The 18,070-nt window shown below is 50.4% G+C and overlaps 6 protein-coding genes across 6 annotated transcripts; 4 read left to right on the forward strand and 2 right to left on the reverse strand.

The window, feature by feature from the left end:
* Positions 1-475: 475 nt before the first annotated feature.
* N7517_007009 (uncharacterized protein) lies at positions 476-3,918 on the forward strand (the record flags this gene model as incomplete). Its single annotated transcript, XM_056724739.1, has 6 exons — positions 476-1,273; positions 1,323-1,430; positions 1,460-2,204; positions 2,259-2,339; positions 2,399-3,295; positions 3,437-3,918. 6 exons carry the CDS (start codon positions 476-478, stop codon positions 3,916-3,918), a joined length of 3,111 nt encoding a protein of 1,036 aa, XP_056580989.1.
* Positions 3,919-4,380: 462 nt separating this feature from the next.
* On the reverse strand, positions 4,381-6,235 carry N7517_007010 (kynurenine--oxoglutarate transaminase; the record flags this gene model as incomplete). The annotated part of the gene is made up of 9 exons (XM_056724740.1): positions 4,381-4,671; positions 4,744-5,167; positions 5,223-5,236; positions 5,287-5,440; positions 5,497-5,569; positions 5,630-5,735; positions 5,790-5,874; positions 5,941-6,009; positions 6,063-6,235. The coding sequence occupies 9 exons, from the start codon at positions 6,233-6,235 to the stop codon at positions 4,381-4,383; spliced, it is 1,389 nt and encodes a 462-aa protein (XP_056580990.1).
* Positions 6,236-6,589: 354 nt separating this feature from the next.
* N7517_007011 (ssDNA-dependent ATPase MGS1) lies at positions 6,590-8,179 on the forward strand (the record flags this gene model as incomplete). Its single annotated transcript, XM_056724741.1, has 1 exon — positions 6,590-8,179. One exon carries the CDS (start codon positions 6,590-6,592, stop codon positions 8,177-8,179), a length of 1,590 nt encoding a protein of 529 aa, XP_056580991.1.
* A 328-nt stretch (positions 8,180-8,507) lies between these two features.
* On the forward strand, positions 8,508-10,752 carry N7517_007012 (uncharacterized protein; the record flags this gene model as incomplete). Its single annotated transcript, XM_056724742.1, has 3 exons — positions 8,508-8,822; positions 8,876-9,277; positions 9,355-10,752. Coding segments are annotated over 3 exons (2,115 nt in total), but the record flags the coding sequence as incomplete, so codon positions are not given.
* Positions 10,753-11,153: 401 nt separating this feature from the next.
* On the forward strand, positions 11,154-12,097 carry cdc31 (putative cell division control protein Cdc31; the record flags this gene model as incomplete). Its single annotated transcript, XM_056724743.1, has 2 exons — positions 11,154-11,432; positions 11,594-12,097. The coding sequence occupies 2 exons, from the start codon at positions 11,154-11,156 to the stop codon at positions 12,095-12,097; spliced, it is 783 nt and encodes a 260-aa protein (XP_056580993.1).
* A 582-nt stretch (positions 12,098-12,679) lies between these two features.
* Positions 12,680-17,501, reverse strand: admB (uncharacterized protein; the record flags this gene model as incomplete). Its single annotated transcript, XM_056724744.1, has 3 exons — positions 12,680-15,006; positions 15,841-17,380; positions 17,490-17,501. 3 exons carry the CDS (start codon positions 17,499-17,501, stop codon positions 12,680-12,682), a joined length of 3,879 nt encoding a protein of 1,292 aa, XP_056580994.1.
* Positions 17,502-18,070: the final 569 nt, after the last annotated feature.

An 18,070-nucleotide genomic window follows, 5' to 3' on the forward strand; every position in this document is an offset into this window, starting at 1 on the left:
GATGATTGATCTTGGCAAGTCATTTCTTGCAAATTCAAATTACTCATCTTGCATTCTACTGATGTATCCTGCAGCGAGACATCTTTGTTGAAAATCTCGAGGACAACTTTGGGCCGAAGGGAGCCTTGTGCCGACCGAGGAGTACTTGGTAAGCTCTTCATACATCCCATTCATGAGCCTCAACTGACCCATCAGAAAATCTAATGAGCAGTAAGAAACTGCTAATCACGTCTGTCAAGACATATGTAGGCTTTTGCCTATAATCAAGAGATTCTTCTTGTGAATCACGGTATCGGATATCGATGGATCCCAGCTAATTCATAGTCAGTTTGATTCCAATACACAACAGAGAACATCAAATACCTCATTCTTGTTTCCACTCGGTATGTCTTTCAATCCAAAGGAAATTAAACCTCGATGGAGAGCCATTGACTGACAAGATCAAGTCAACAGTTCTCTATCATCATCATACGAAATGGCTCCCATGTTCAGCAAGTTTGTTGACGGCGAGATTTCTCCCAAGTCTCCCCGACCTGCGCCTGGAGGGGAGCACCAGAATCCATGCGAAGAGCACGATGCAATCGAAACTCAGCAATGCCTCAAAATGACTCAGCTCACATCCACAAATCAACACCCGACACTTAAACTCCGAGTGCCAGAGCTGCTCAACCCTCAGTTAGTTCAAGCTGAGATGGAGCTTTTCGATGTAAACACATTCGAAAATGAACTCATCGGAATGATGGCTCGGCTCAAGTCAAAGGATTGGACCAATGAACGGGCGGGGCTCACTCTGGGCAATGGACAACTGAGGCTGGAGATCCAGGACTGGCGGACCCCTTCCCCGACATTCATTGTGAAGAATAACCCCACAAGTAGCCCCAAGTGCGATCTTGAGGCAATCATGACAGAGTCCGATATCATACGTATTGACTTCAAGGTCCCTATCGATTACCCAGATGGCATGAAGGGGTTCATGAGATCGATTGAAGCACTCTTCATATCCCCAAAGGATATTTCCATGAGCAACATCGAGACTGGTTCCACGCCGGCTTATCGAGAGTCGAAGAACCCGAAGAGAGACAGCTATTACATCAAATGGACAACCCCATGGGAAACATCCGGCTGCCGAGTAAGCTGGATGAAGGCAGAAGAAGATTCACAGATCATAAAGTTCAGGTTTGTTAGTGGGAGGGATGCGAGACGTGGGGAGCAGTTGATGGTTACTGTTGATGAGAATGACGAGTTTTATCAAAAGATCTCTAACAAAGACCCTGTCAGTATACATACTTGACCAATATTGGGATTTAATTAACACATCACAGAACACTTACGGCAAATGGATGGCACTTCCGGTCCGCGTTTGGCTGCGCATTCAATGGCTGATGGCAAAGACTGGCGACATAGACAACCAATTGTTTGGGAAGTTGCCTGTCGATGACAAGTACCCCCCTCTATCAAGAAAAAGAACAAAGGCAAGAAGCAATCAAAGAGATTGACAAAGAGAGCCCGGGAATCTTCCAACATTGAAGAAGGAAGCTCAGGGGACGAAAAGTCAAATGCCTCGGTTGTGCCAAGTCCTGAGCCGCCAGTGTTGGGGCAAGAACATACGATGAAGACAGTGGGAAGTCAGGAGTTGGCCAAGGAAGAGTCGACCCAGCAAGAGTTGACCAAGAGGGTTTCTACACTCAGAATTGATACCCAGCAGAGCAACAAAAAGTCAAAGGGCAAGGGTAAGAACAAGGGAAAGTGCACACCTAGTTCGTCTGGCTCGTCTGGCCCCAACACAGGAAAGAAGGCAGATCAGTTCACAGAACGTGGTGACCGTTTACTTCCGGGAGTGCAGGACATCGCTCGACAGGATGTCCCGACTGAGCAGCAACTTGCGGCAGTGGCTGGCCAACAAACAGTCAATGCCTCCCGGCTGCCTACCCCTATTGACTTGACTACCCCATTGTCTTCATCATTCGAGACAGCCCGAACCCACCTCTCCCCCCAGACTCCCCTCCCCTCATCCTCACTTTCATGTTTCTTCACACCTACGAGCATCACATGGAAGAAAACCGAGGATGATGGGGATGGGGAAGTGAATGCGGAAAAAAATGAGCCAGCAGAGATTTCAGATCAGCTGTGCCTTACTCTGTGGGGGGATGAGGTTGGGCTTCGGGGCACTGTCTCGAAGAACGGGGATGAGGTGTGGTTCTCTGGTAAGTTGCTTACTCTTTATATCATTGTGGACGCAGCCGCTAACTATTATTTAGACCCTGAAGAGTACCTTGACGGCCACAAAGCGCAGGAACGGGTCTTGCGTCGAAGTGAGTCTTTTGATGTGGCCAGTCTAGGTAAGAAATTATATTCTCCATATGTTCTGTATTGAATACATGCTAACCAAAGACCACAGGGCGATTCAAGGGCCTGGAAATCGCATCCTCGTCCCCAACGGCCGACCCTCCATTGTCCTCTCGTGCCTCTTCTAACCCATCTACCACAGACTCGGCTGGGGTTGGGTCAGATGAACCCAGCTCAGATGGCACCGTCCAGCCAGACGACCAAACTCTAGCCGAGTCTAGCCGATGTGGGAAGAAGGATGCATACAAGAGGAGGAAGCAGGAAAGGCGGAGGCGCACGAACTTGTTGAAACGTCAGCAAGAGCGCAATGCGGACCTCGAGCCCTCCATTTCCAGTGCTTCCTCCCAGGGCGATGGAGTGGAAGGTCGTTCTCCGTCTCCACCCGAGTCGCCGGAGGATGAAGAACCAACTCCCACAGCCAAGCAGTTCGGCAACATCGGGACTCCATCCCCTGAATCGCAGTGGGACTTCGGCAGGATCGCCGTGCTTTGCGAGAAGCAAGGCTGCCAAGTCCTCTGTGCTTTCGGGGATGGAGTCTCCGTTGTTTGCCCTAAGTGCGGACCGTTTTCCGAGGTCCGCTACTGCGGCAATGGCCACCTGTGGGAGGATGCCAAGATGCACTGGCTGGTCTGCGGGACCCGACCAGTCTACCAGCACCAGCTCTTGGCCGGTTCGATTCCATACGACGTTCTCGTGGGTCCACCAATGCTTCCCAGCCTTCACCAGTGGGATACCCCTGAGCGCCATCGTCAGGCGGTGTGGTTCAGTTCCGCCCGCGACCGAGGTGACTACTTCGTGTTCGCGGAGTGGGACGACCTGGTGAAGGCTGCGGACGCTCCAGCCAGTCACGTAGGGCTGCGATGTTCACCTCGAATCGCACACATTGTGCAATTCGAGGACGCCGAAGAGAAGGACCGGTTCCGCCGGTGCCTTGCAATTTGTCTCTTCTGTAAGTTTCATATCACTTTCAGCTTCTTTACACTTTCACTTTCAGTTCCCTCGCACTCTCAGCTTCCTCGCACTCTGACATCATACAGCCCTCACCACTTCCTACTTTTCAGATCATATGCTAACTCTCCCTTTCTTCCAGCGGCGGTTGAACATCCAGCCCTCGTGGACTATCTTTACCGGCTTGTCCGGGACTGGATGCGGGCCCACAACATGTGGGCCAGTGACAAGGACATGGACAGCATGTTGCGTTACCAGATGGGACTCGAGATGGGTAACTCCCTCGATATGAGCCGTCTTGGTTTGCGGCATGCTTGTGAGACGGAGTGGGTCGGTGCCAACCGATGTCACTGCGAGGATTCGACCTGCGCGAGCGAGCGTCGCCCCACGTTGCTCGGTAACCAGTGTAGGGGGTTGGGCTTCCGGAGAGTGTGCGAATACCTCGAATCCAATTATTGGATTCTGAGGGCGCACCGAGCCACCCATCCTTCGGTGAGCGACGTGGTGGCTCGCACGTGTGGGGGAGGATTCTCGGAGGTCCTTTCAACGGACCGGCGGACTTTCTGCCGCGGCGAAGGTTGGGACGGGGCGGGAACGGGCCCCATGGAGCTGGAGATGCCGTGAAAACGGCTGGTCAGGGTAGGGAGCCGTCCCCTCCCTAGCCCTTTTCTTTGTACCGGGGTCCTGGACCTGGGGTGGCTGGTTTGGAGAGAGATATTATCAGTGTTCAGTCGGTGGATGCCCCCCAGGTCCAGGATGCCCATTTATGTATTATGATTTCGGTGGCGGCGGGTTGGAGGGGAGTTGATCGCCCCCTCCTTTGTTTCTATGTAGATAGAAACAAAGACCGTTGGGTGTTGGTGCCTTTGTCCTACTGTGCCTGGTTCATTATATCCAGGTGCTGTAAGTTACATAGGAGTAGCTGTGTGTACTGGTAGATTAATCGCGTAAGGGAATACGGATATATGGAGAGTGGGCTTCTGTGGCATATATTTTGCATCTTTATATCCAATTTTCTATTGGAATCGTAACACTTCTATGCATATCTCGTCACTTCTCACATATCAAAGTCCTGCAGCTCTTTGTTTACTGGGTGATATACTTCTTCAGCCCTCTCAGGCGCTCCTTGGCAGTTTCGAGAACGTCATCGTTCTTGCACACCGCAAAGCGGAGATAATCCTCAGCAATGTGGGTGTTGGCATCGGTGTAGAATTCAGTGGGAGGAATAGCAGCCACGCCAACCTCCTGGATGAGGAACCAGCAAAGCTTGAAATCACGAGGACGGCTGGCAACATGGGGAGGGAATGGATAGTCAGCCGGGAGCTTTACAGAGGCCATGTTGACAAGCACAAAATATCCACCCTCAGGATCAGAGTACTATAGAGATTGATGTCAGCAAAATCAATCTATGGCAGAGTGGAGATAATAAGGGGCAGAGAAATCACATACCGGGATACCAAGCTCATCAAAGACCTCGCAGAACCGCTCAATTTTACCCTTCATGTCTGTTCGGCTCTCGTCCCAGAAGCCCTCCTTTTCTGCCTGCTCGAAAGCAACGGCAGCAGCTTCCTGGAGAGGAGACACACTGCTGTAACAGATACGGGTGTGTGCGCCAGCCACGTACTTGATCAGGTGTTCAGGGCCGATGAGGTACCCAACACGCCAACCAGTAGCGTAGAAGGCCTTGCCAGCAGAGCCCACGGTCAAAGTGCGCTCGTACAACTCTGGGGACAGGGTGGCGATTCTAGTATAGGGAACGTAGAAGAGGCGGTCGTAGACTTCATCAGACAAGATGATAAGGTTGTATTTCACACAGAGTTCGCCAATGCGCTCCAGCTCCTCGCGCGAGAAGACCTTGCCGACGGGATTGTGCCTATGAACACAGTTAGTTGAGACTTTAGTCGTCTCTGTAAATCAAGGCTGCTTACGGTGAGTTCAGGACCTGATACAATTAGCTTGAATATTCAGAGAACTTTGGTATCACATGCTTACAATCATCTTTGTCTTGGGGTTCATGGCACTCTCGAGCTCCTCAAAGTTAATAGTCCACTCTGATGCAGGAGAGGTCCTGGTAGCACCATCCTTTGGCGGGTGGAGGGGAACATAGCGGATAGTACCGCCAGGCATCTCAATGTTGCTAATATATCTATTCCGAGTGAATTAGTATGCGCTCAATCCTCTCGCAATCTTTGGGCTCCTTACTGGTCAAAGAAGGGCTCAAAGATAATGACCTCATCACCGTCCTCGATGAAGCCCATGAAGGCACTGAGCATGCCTTTTTGTCACTTATCAGCGCCAAACGTCCATTTCTAGGTAAATTATACCGATCTCTCACCTTCATTTGCGCCAGTTGTGATCGAGACTTCAGTTTCGGGGTTCAGCTTCTTGCCAAAGAAGGGCGAGTAAGCATCCGCGATAGCCTGTCTGAGGCGGGGACGGCCCTATATTGTATGAGTATTTGTGTGACCATGCGCAGATTCGTTGGCGTTCTCTACCTTTGTCGGAGAGTATTGGTTGCATTCCACTCGGTCTAGCGCATCCTTTGCAGCATCCAGAGCGAACTTGGGAGGGTTATAACCACTGCACAGAAATATCGCACGTCAGTTCCTATTCCTTGAAGTGATTGGGGTCGAAATGGTGACTCACAAGAACCCTTGGCCCATGTTCACAATCGGCTGAACTGGCGAAGCTGCCGCAGCTTCGTTGACGATTGACCTTGAATCGCCATTTAGTATGTCTTTCCCGTCTTGTTTCCCAAAACTTCATACCAAACATCCTGGCGCTGTCCTGCCACCCGCTTGGCGGGGCGAAATGGATCGGGTCGCGAAGCTGTTGCCGACATCGCTCTTGCGTAACTAGGGGGTAATATCGAAAAGGCCGAGAAGAGGTTTTTAGACCTGCAATTCTGTGATCGAGCAAGGATGTGCCAAGGGGAAATCATGGGCGAAAATTAGAAGAGGGGGATATATGGAGAAGTTGAATTTCCCCACGGATGGCGTGCTCCGCATTCGGCCTCTTCCGATTGTTTTTTTATTTTCGGAGGTTATACAGTAACTGTATGTATTTATATGTACCTATATATCATATCTACGGAGTATACATAACTAACTATATAAATTAGCTTGGTTGTTTGCTCATTTTCAGGCACCAAGGCCTGCTAGTTAATTACTAACTAATTACTAATTAACTAACGCGTTGAACGCGTCGCGGGTGGGAGGTTATCAGTTCTAGGTTTAGGGACCTCAAAGATTTTCTTGAGTAACCTACTGGATTACCATATCATTCTCCGGTCATCATGGTCTCCTGCCCAATATGCGAGCAATCTGTCCCCCAGTTGAAGATCAATGATCACATCGACTCAGGTTGTCAGAGCTTCATCGAAGAACCGTCCTCCTCTCCAGGGGAACTGTCATCCCTCCAAAAGGGACCAGTTCCAAGCATGTTCCAAACTCCGTCCGCGCGCAAAGCTTCTGCCCAGTCGAATCTCCTCAAGGAGTCCCCGTCGCGTCCCGCAACAACCCCACGCGCTCTCAACGGTAAACGATCATTTATCGAGGAAGCGGAATCCACGCGGGAGCGAGATGGGCCAAAGCAAGCAAAGAGTGACTCCAAAGAGCCACAAGCAAAGCGTCCAAAGATCAATGCCTTCCACAAAGCAGCACCTCTAGCGGAGCGCATGCGACCTAAAACCCTGGAAGAAGTTTGCGGCCAAGAACTTGTCGGACCGAACGGGATCCTACGCGGACTCATAGAACAGGACCGAGTACCGAGCATGATACTATGGGGCAGCGCAGGAACAGGAAAAACAACAATCGCTCGAGTCATTTCGTCGCTGGTGGGCAGCAGATTCGTGGAAATCAACAGTACGAGCAGCGGCGTGGCAGAGTGCAAGAAGATATTTGCCGAAGCTCGGAGTGAGCTGGGACTCACAGGGAGAAAAACCATTATCTTCTGTGACGAGATTCACAGATTCTCCAAGTCACAGCAGGATGTCTTCTTGGGTCCGGTGGAGAGCGGCCAGGTCACGCTCATCGGTGCCACAACGGAAAACCCGTCGTTCAAAGTCCAAAATGCGCTGCTCTCGCGTTGCCGAACATTCACGCTTGCAAAGCTCACCGACGAGGACATCACCTCGATCCTTCATCGTGCTCTCCGGGTTGAAGGCCCGAGTTATTCTCCCTCGGAACTGGTGGACGAGGAGCTGATTCAGTATCTCGCCAGATTCGCCGATGGAGATGCTCGCACTTCCCTGAATCTGTTGGAGCTAGCGATGGATCTGTCAAAAAGGTCTGGAATGGACAAGGAGGACCTGAAACGATCCCTGACCAAGACGCTTGTGTATGACCGTGCTGGAGATCAGCATTATGATACGATCTCCGCCTTTCACAAGTCCATCCGAGGGAGTGACCCAGATGCAGCGCTCTACTACCTTGCTCGCATGATTCAATCGGGTGAAGATCCCCTGTATATCTCTCGACGGCTGATCGTTGTCGCCTCCGAAGACATTGGCCTGGCGGACAACACCATGCTGTCACTTGCTATATCCACACATTCAGCAGTTGAGAAGATCGGACTCCCAGAAGCGCGAATCAATCTGGCACACGCTACTGTGGCGATGGCGCTATCGAAAAAGAGTACTCGCGCATACCGTGGCTTGAATAACGTCTTTTCCGCCTTGAACGAGCCTGGAATCGCAGGCCTGCCCATCCCTGTTCATTTAAGGAATGCGCCAACGAAGCTTATGAAGGAGCTGGGTTATGGTGCGGAGTACAAATACAATCCAAACTATGTCGACGGCAAGGTCCAACAGGATTACTTGCCAGAGGAACTCCTCGGTCGTACCTTCCTGGAGGACTTGGATCTGGGCACGCGAAGAGACATTTGAACAGTACCTCATATCAAAGAGATTGATTGTCATGATCACGTCTTTCCTATATCGACCCAAGATGGAACTATGATATGGCAGTGTTCCAAGGCTCATACTTCCGCCGTTGCACCCCCAAAAACTCCACTAGGTAAACCTTACCTACCACCATACCGGATTTGGAATCGGACTCATGGGCCTGGTCGCGCCTGCTTCACCTCCAGTGACCTCGGGACATTGTGGTATTGTGGCTATGATGTTGAATGGCTCAACTAAAGTTAAGCTAAGCGTTGGCTTGGTCCTCCTAGTCCGCTTTGAGTAATCTTGAAGGTTCTCAGGTATCGTCTAGCTCTACCTTTACTTCACATCAGTCACTCTCTACTTCATTCTCTACTTCTCTACCCTCGCGAAGGATCGACAACTTGTTCAAGTACCAACGTTGGTTTGCTACCAGGCTCTACCTGAAGCCCGTCCTTTCGCTCTTGCACTCCTTTTGCTCGACGATCTTCCAGAATCTCGATCACCATCATTCCTCTCGTTTATCATCGAAAACATGATAGCACAAGCTGCTACACGGCATCAGCCATCTCCGTTCTCTCCTCATCCAAACCGCGGGCGTAAATGCGTACCGTATACACCGCATACACCGGAGTCTGTCTATTCTGTGAGTTCGATCCATCTCTAATCTCGCCCTCCTACTCACCACTGACCTTCAAGTCTCCCATGTCTCCATTCGCATCAAACATGCCATACTTTTCTGATTTCAATATCGAACATCCAATGCCACAGACATGGCAACTGTCGTCGGCAACACCCATGGAATATGAGACCCAACTCATAGATCCAGACATACTTAAAATGGGCAACTTATTCGAGAAAGATACAATGGACAACCAACCCCAGGAGCTTGTTGTTCTTGGTGGCCCTGTTCGCATTGATTCGATGATGGAATTTACCACAATTGAAGATCAACCACAAAGCTTCATATCCTCAGCAAGCTCGAAATCTGGACCCTCGACATCGCCTTCCAGCTCCAATGATTCCCGGACATACACCTCGACTGAACATGAGCGTGCTCGAAGTGCACACAGCAGTGAAACCCAGCCATCTACTGGGCCAGTACGTCCAACGTCTCCCCCCTGGAAGAGCAGTATCCCGACGGCTTCATCCCGTGGGATCCAACGAACCCTGGGAAGTCTGACAAAATCCGGGAAAAAGTACCCCGTGACAAGGCAGAAATTCAGCAACAGAAAGAAGATACCGCTGCACTTAAGAAAGCTGGCGGCTCGTGTATGGCGTGCTATCGGGCTAAGAAGAAGTGTGGAACAACTACACCGTGTCCTCCATGCATTTCTAAGGCATGCATTTCTAAGGGTAATCGAATCTGCTTTCGAAGTTGGGGAGATCTGTGCCTGCTTGGGCCGCCTACGGGAAACTCTCTTACTATCCTTGGCTTCCCATCCCAAGAGGCGAAAGATCATCTGCAACGTATGAGTGAGGAGGCCTTTAAACACATGAATGCATTCAACGCGATTGTCAATATCCGCGAAACATATGGCGGAGACTGCACTGCATGGCATTGGACAGTAAAGAGGTCCAACATCACACTATCGAGTAAAGCAGAGTGCCCCGTCGATGACTTTCTCGCTGGGGTGACCAGTGCCCTCCCCATTGTGGATCTGGTCAAATTGAATGATCAATACAAACCAAACACACTCGTTTGGCATGCACTCAAAATTGCACATCAGTTTATAGCCATTCAAGGCTTGGCGCAGGCTCGAATCCGTACGTCCTGGCTTGAAATTAGCACCGGGAGACTCGTCTTGTTTTATATTTTGGTTCTCTCTTTCCGAAAGCTCGCAGAAAGGTCTCAGGAGTTTTGCCCTGTCCTGTACGTGGCTCTGTGTGGAAAGGACAAGCAGAACAAAAAAAGGCCACAGAAAGAAAGAGAGATCGATCACGCTTGGGTCGCCGCTGCATTATATTACCGAGTTGTATGTGGCTTGCAAGATCTTCAAACCAACCCACTCATTGCGAGAATATTTGGTCCCTCTAGCTATCATCTAAATGGTGTTCGCGAAAAACTCGAATATATCCTGCGCAATGTGTCCCCCCGACACGGGTCTACGAACAAATCTTCTAGTAGAGCGATTCTTGAGGACGGAGTTCCCAAAATCCCGTCATGTCCAGAGATCGATATGGCTTTCTGGCTGGGAGTGCCGGATGACCCCGAGCAAATGCAGTCCGTTTTGAGCCAGCCCGAGAGTCCATTTTCGCCGCCAGCCTTCGAAATGCCAGTGTTCTTGGCTGATAATTTCTCTCGGCCTGGGCGTGTGGCGAATCATGTTGAGCAGCACGATGGGCACTCGCAATCAATGACTTCTCACGATACAGTGATTCCTCAACAGAATGCCTTTGATAATATGGTCTATATCGATCAAATCGAGATATTTGAATCGAATAGTCTATCCACCGTCCTCGGAAACGATAGCATTGATGCATTTGATCCAATGGCTGTGACATTTGTTGATTCAATGCCACTCGATACAATGCCACCCAATGGCAATTTCCCGCAATCCCTGTACAATTGTTGAAACCTTTGTCGACATTCGCTCACTATTGCTTTTTTTTTTTACAAGTTATCCATGGGAGGAACATACAATCGTTTTGAACACGTTTGGGGAAGGTTAGCTTAGGAAGTGAAGTTTTTGGGGATAAATGTCCAATTGCTTCGTGATTAGCACCAGGTATCTAGAAGTTCGCTCACTCATACTTCTAGCAATAAAATTCAAAGAATTCCCAATAGTAATATTTTTGTTGATCGTTATATCTGTAACAGCAAAACAAGTCATTCCCGCGTCTGGCGCGTCTCCAGAATCCTCCCACCGCCAAACACCTCATCTCTCCACATTCTCATGGGCTGCGAGCCCCTCCACTTGAATTAATGCTGAAGAACTCTTAATCCTTCTAATTAAACCTGAACACGCCATTCACCATGGCCTCTGGCCAACCTTTCGCGTCGCGCTCCTACGCCGGCACGAAACTGCCAGAACGCTCCATCAATACGAACGCCATGCCATTCAGCGCCTCATCGTTCTCACGGCATCGCGGTCTGGGAAATGCAAACCAAGAATTCAACGGCGCCGAAGGTCAAAAGCAAATGCAACAGTCTGCGCCCGCACCCGCAACAAATGCCCAGTCCCATGGCCCAGCGCAGGACGCAAATCCGCTGAGCAGACTCACCGAAGAGCAGAGGGAAGAGATCAACGAAGCTGTAAGGGATACCCCAGTCCATTTATGATAAACTACGATTCTCCCCAATTACTATACCCTCATGCAATCCCCCCTCTCTCATCCCTCTCCAATCGTGAAAAAGAAAACACCCCTCCAAAAACCCCATCCAAAACCAAAGCTAACCAAACCCCCTTCCAAAAGTTCACCCTCTTCGACCTCGACCGCGACCGCCACCTCGATTACCACGAGCTCCGCGTCGCCTTCCGCGCTCTCGGCTTCACACTCAGCAAACAAGAACTAATCTCCCTGCTAACAACCTACGGCGTGCCCCGTCCACAAGTACAACAACAACAACAAGCCGCCGGAAACCAGCACGGGCAGACACAGCCCCAAGCCTCAAACAAAGGCCCCGTCTCGAACCCGCAGCACCCGTCGAACCTTCTCATGCCGCTCTCGTCGTTCCAAGCTGTCACGGCGCTGAAGATCCTCGAGCGGGACCCGCGCGACGAGATCCTGCGTGCGTTCGAGCTTTTCGACGAGGGGGCTAAGGGGTTTATTGATCTTGAGGATTTGAGACGTGTTGCTAGGGAGTTGGGGGAGACTGGGCTTGAGGAGGAGGAGCTTAGGGCTATGATTGAGGAGTTTGATCTTGAGGGTGTTGGTGGTGTTACTCGGGAGGCTTTTGTTGGGATTTGTTGGCAATGAGTATCAGGATGAGGGATTTCTCGGTCGTCTTGCTGGGGTTTAGATACTTTTGTTGGATGGGTTCGCTCTCAAAGGCTGAGACTGAGACTTGACTGGGGGTTGTTGATTGTTTGTGCATGGGGGTTTTCCTTGGTGTTGGGATTTGAGTACTTTTCTTGTCTGTTGTCGTTTTACTCGTGTGCTTGTTTTGGGAGTAAGTGCCTCTTTTCCTTTGTGTTTATTTTGGGTTAAAATCGCACTTCAAATGGATGTTCATTCCTCTATACGATATCTACATCTACATACTGAGGTTCCCATACTTGTAATTTGATATGCGGTATAATGTAGCCCCAATGGGTTCGATGTATCTACTCACGAAGAATGCATATAAATCCAAAAAGACTAGCCACAAGAAAGGAAAGCCCAAAAATCCAGATCGCGGATGATACAATACTATAAGGACCGATATATGTAAAAACCAACCATCCGCGATGACGCCAATACCCAAATCCCCCATACGCAAATCCTAGAAGGAACGAATGCAAATAAGATAAGATTCAATAGAACCCATAAACTAGAATAAAGCCACAAGCAACGGGGCGATCATGAGTATCGTGGCGGCGGCGCACCAGGGGGAGGCACATTCTGATAACCGGCATTCCGGTATCCATGCCACTGGTCCATAGGCCGATGATCAGGCTGGGGACCATTATAGCGGCGATATGTACCAGGGGGGATAGCCTTGCGGGCCTTACGCAGCTGTGAATTGCGCTTGCAGCGACTATAGATGCAGAAGAAGATAATGAGCAGGAGCAGTGTGCCGCCGCCGACACAAATGCCGATAACAAGCTTCTCGTGCTGGCGGATCCAGCCCAGGGCCGAGGATCCCTTACACTGGCCTGCGTTGCAGCGGCCGCCGGCATCGCAGGGAGTACCGTCGAGGTAGTTCTGGCCCATGTCGTAGCACTCCGTGGTACCAAATGTGTGGGGGAGTGAGGATGTGCCGCAGAGGAGATTGCAGGATGGATAACCTGTGTTTTCGCAGGCCCAGGAGTCGTTGGTGTTCACCAAGGAGCCTAACACTGTGCGACACTGGTAATCGCGGCTGGTGCATTGGCCGCTAGCGCAAGCGAGTTTCTGGCCCTCATCGCCGCAGGCTGCGCCGTCGTCTTTGTATTTGTTTCCAGGACAGGAGCTTGAATTTCCACTGCAGGTCTCAGCGATGTCGCATTCTCCGGTGCTGGCGCGGCAGATGGTACTGGCGGAGGAGAACTGGCACTGGGTGCAGCAGCTGTCGTTAGAGTCGTCGCAGACAGCACTGTCTTTGAATTTGCAGGTCTTTGGGTCACAGCAGGAGTTGCCGGCGCAGCTTTCTTCGTCACCACAGTCGCACTCCTCATCGCCTTCGACGATCCCGTTACCGCATTGGCTGCCGCTGATTGTGACGACGCCGCGGTTGTCGGACAGACAAGAGGACTTGATGCTGTTTCTGCCAATGGCAGAGCAGATGTTACCGATGGTACAGTCCGAAAACTTGGTCATGGTGTTCTGAGCATATGGGTTCATGATGTATTTCGCACCGGCATCGCAGGTCGACGAACTCATCGGACAGCATTGAGATGAGGCATCCAAGTTGCTCTTGCAGCCGGATTCATCGCAGTCGTGCACTGCTCCAAAGGTGTGACCAGTCTCGTGGGCAAACACCTGCCAGGAAGAACCGGAATTGCGAACTACGACGTTGGCACCAGCCACAGAGTTAGCTCCGGAGGTAACCAGCTCGGAGGAGCATAGACGACCCATCCATGAAACTCCCACCTCGCTGCCTGTTGGGCAGTTGGTCATCAGAGTCCAGTAGGCATTGTCATCTGAGTGTGTGGCACGCCACTTGGAGAATTCATTCAACCGCCAAGTGACATTTCCGCCGTTGCAGTCCACGTTCCATGGGGTAGCAGCGGAGCCCGTGCTGGTGCAGCCTGTCTCGGAGATTGTAAGGTTGCGCAAACCAATGGACACATTAAAAGATTCCTCATAGAGATTTGAAGCCGTGTTGACCACGTTGATGATCCAGTCCTTGGCCGCTTCACGGGGGGTGGAGTTGGTAGCCATGAAAGATTCGGTGAATTCACAATCGGTCGCAATCCCGATCAAGGCGACTTTCTTCGTCTTGGGACATCCACTGGAATCCCCGATAGTCGTTTTCAGATTCACACCGCCAGTGTTACCCGTGACACCGCCAATATCTGACGACTGTCGCTTGCTCAATCCAAACATCGAGTTCAACGAGGCAACACCCCACCGACCATCTGCTTCGTCCATGTCATATCCAAAGATTGAACTGGCCAGATCAGCATTGTACCCAAGTTGATCTGCGCCGCAACCCTCAGAGCCCTCGGAGGCAGAAAACGACCGCTTCTTGAGCTCAGCGTGCGTATATAGAGACATATCGGAGTCACGGTAGACGATCATAGATTCCCCATTTCTGGATTCGACGTCGGCATCCATCGGGCGCTTCTTGTCGAGGTAGGTCGATTGCAACTCAATATGGTGCTTGTCATCGTTGACACTGAAGGCCCCTTCAAAAAGAGGCTCTAGGCCATCCCTTTTGACGGTGATTCTTGCCCAACCCACTGGCGTCCATCTCCCTTTTCCAGATCCTACCAAGGCGCGGCCTCGGAAGACTTTGTGTTCCTTTCGGTTGATCGGTTCCGCACGTGTTATTGTGCCGTCGGCACCAACATATTGCACGTAAGCGTCGTCGGCCAAGATATCATGATTGGGCTCAAGTTCTAGCTTTATGCGGGTGTCGTCTTGGTGTAAGGCGAAGGTGATATCAAATTGTGAGAGGTGGTCTATTTGATGTGAAGGAGTCCGAATGATGGCATTATCGACAAGCGTCACCTGTCGAATGGCCTCTGAAGCTTGTGATCGTGCTGGAGATAGTTAGCTAAGCAACGGGGCTAGGCAACGGGGCTAGGCAACGGGGCTGACTGGGCAACAGGGGCTGAGAGGGGAATATTTACCTTGTGTTTGTGGAATGAGCGATGAAAATGCACCGATTAAGGGCAAGATATTAGAAAACCTCATCGCAATATCAGGGCAGAATATCAGGGTTGTTCCCCGGGTTCCTTTTCAGGGAGATAGAGTTTGGCCCTGAGAAAGGGAAATCTCAAAGGGTCCACTTAAAAGGGTCAAGTAGAAAAGAAATATCAAAAGAGAGAATAACGAAAGACTGTAGAAAAGTAGAAAACTGAAGAGAAAGGAAAGAGGGATCAGATAATCCGGACTCAGCCGTATCTCCAGGGTTCCATGCCAAGGGCTTAGGAATCCTAAAAGGATAGGGCTTGGCAGTGGACTGAAACAATTCCATTTTGATGAAATTTAATGTACATTATTTCAATACATTTAGGGGGGGCAATTGGCTGTTTTTGGTTCTTGTGGAGATAGTTATTTATGTTGCTTGGCAATATGTAAGTAGGGGATGATACACCATATATCCAATGTTGAAATTGTGCAAGTCTACAAAGTGAAATAGTACTCCGTACTCCGTACTCCTATTTAAATATCCCAGAAGCGCCAGGGTTCTCGTTTTATTCATACGCGTAAGTGGCTCAGGGGCCAAGCCATTAGATATTAACCTATCAAAGACTTCCGATGCTTGGCATTCAAGGCTGCCAAATAATGGATCCCCTAGTTCTCATGATATATCTGATGTGCCAACTGAGCAAAATGTGGGATCGACCCCCCGCATATAGGGCAGTCCATACTCCCCAAGGGTTCATCGTCGTCCCACCCATCGTCTGATGATGACTCTATCTCACGGGAACCTCCGGGCACATCAGATGAGGACTCGACTTTCTGTACAGTCCAATCTTTGAGTACTGTCTCCTGCTGTCGAAACATCTTCCCAATATCACGTCCACTGTTTTGCTTCTGATCTCCCGCGCTCTCCACCATATTGGTAACCGCAACGTTCAACAAACTGAGGTTCCACCCAGCCTTTTCGGGATGTAATTTGCGAAACATAGAGAAAACACTTTCCCGGACCAGTCGCTCGGCCAATGCATCGATATTCTCATCCAGGTTGAAGATAAAGGGCGGCAGGGGTGCCGAGCGAGAGATGCGATTGAAACTGTGCGCACGCCCGGCACCTAAGTCTGGCGGAAGTCTTGACCGGGTCGATAATCGCAGAGTGCGAGGGTGAGCACGCCATCTCCCTTGGGGAGCAGTGTCATCATCCATATCAAGTAGATCGGTTCTTACACGGCGGATCAGACTTCGCGACAACACTACTAGCTCTCGTCGTACACTCTCGAGGGTATCTAGCCGGCCATAGGAATCCTCAATGCTGATCTGGGTGGGCACATCGCGACCCTCGAGCACTTCGGAATTATCTACACCATGGAGAATGCTCCACATGCGCATCCCGATCCCTTTCACTGAGCCTGGCCCGCCAAGGATTCTGTCCAGTAAAGGCGGGCCCATGCCAGGGAACTGGCGGACATCCTTGACTGTGATCTTCTTGTCGATCTCTTCTTGCCCTGTGATATGGGATTTCAGTTTCTGGGCAATCCGAGATCCAATTCCAGGAATCTTTCGGATCTCATGACCATCCAGAAACTGGAACACGTTGCTCGTATTATTTTCGGTGGCCGTATATGGCGGCAGAAGAGTCGTTTGGCCGTTGGGCTTGTGAACATTACCCACCAGCTTTGCCAGCAGTTTGGAGGTTGAGATCCCGCCCGTAGCCGTGAAGCCTATTTGATGCTCTAACTTACTCCGTATATGACTCTGTAAATGAGAGGCAACGAGCAAGCGCAATTCTAACGAAGACAGATCTGTCTGAGCGACGGAGGCCGCCTCCATTGCGGGGAATGTCGATCCTTGGAAGCGAGTGGCATCGTAGGAAAATCCAACGGTCGGGTCCTTTCGATCAAGATGGAAATACGAATTCGCCAAGTCATTTTGATTTAACACGCCAGTGTTATAGTCAATCATTTCCGTGACATCGAGAAAGAGCTCGTCAAAGCCTAGCTTTTCGACACGGCCGCCCCAGACAAGGGAGCGAACCAGCAGATAAAGCGTCTTGGAGGCATCTCGGAACTTGGTCAAGTCTTCACCCAGAACTATTACGACATCAGGACAGATGCGTTTGGCATCTTTGATGAGTTGCAACTTATGCAGACCTCGCCGTCGGGCTTCGTAGTTGCAGGTTACCACAATCTGCTTTTGCTGAACTGCCAAGGGAAGCGACCTCAATTCAGGTTGTTCAGTCTCAAAGACTGAGGCATAGAAACAGTCATAATCCTGGATATAATTAGTCAAAGCAAGGCAGTAAGAGTGGGGAGAGTCACCAAATGGAGGATGATTCGACTGTCGTTCCGCACCAATAGTGCCATGAGCCCTGAGCTGATACAGATGTGTCCATGCGATTTGATTTTTGGGTGCCTGGAGCTGAAAGCCCGTTGGAACAAAGTCAGCCCTGGAAGAATCGAAGGCTTGGAACCTTCCAAGGCTGCAATGTGTTTGTGGCTGGTGTGTGGCGTATGTGGCTTAGCATTATCAGACTTGCACATTTCTGCCTGCCCACCTGCCTAAGTCTTTCAGCTTAGTCCTAATTCTGTGGAGTATACGGAGTACAGAGCAGGCGGATACTCATTGTATTGGCTCTGATATGTTTCTTCCAATGCAAGGCAGCTACAAGCTATTTCGAGATTTAGTCATAAAATAAGTTATATCTCCCAAGGCTACTATCTCCCCTCCCTTTTAGACATCTCCCCGAAGAAACTCCTGGCCAGACCTTTAAGCTTCCCTGGCACAAAAGTGGAAAATGCCAAAGAAAAGTCGACGCTATTGGGTGGAGCCGATGTCACATTTGACGGCGCTTGCGTCACGTGTACTGTAGGCTTTGATCAAATACATGTATACGTACCTGTATGTAGAACGAAGTAGATGTAAACAAAGGATAAGACACACTTGGAACGTGGACTCTCAACC

The sequence above is a fragment of the Penicillium concentricum genome (assembly GCF_028827145.1).
Source record: "Penicillium concentricum strain IBT 3081 chromosome Unknown utg000002l_segment0_segment0, whole genome shotgun sequence".
Taxonomy (NCBI): domain Eukaryota; kingdom Fungi; phylum Ascomycota; class Eurotiomycetes; order Eurotiales; family Aspergillaceae; genus Penicillium; species Penicillium concentricum.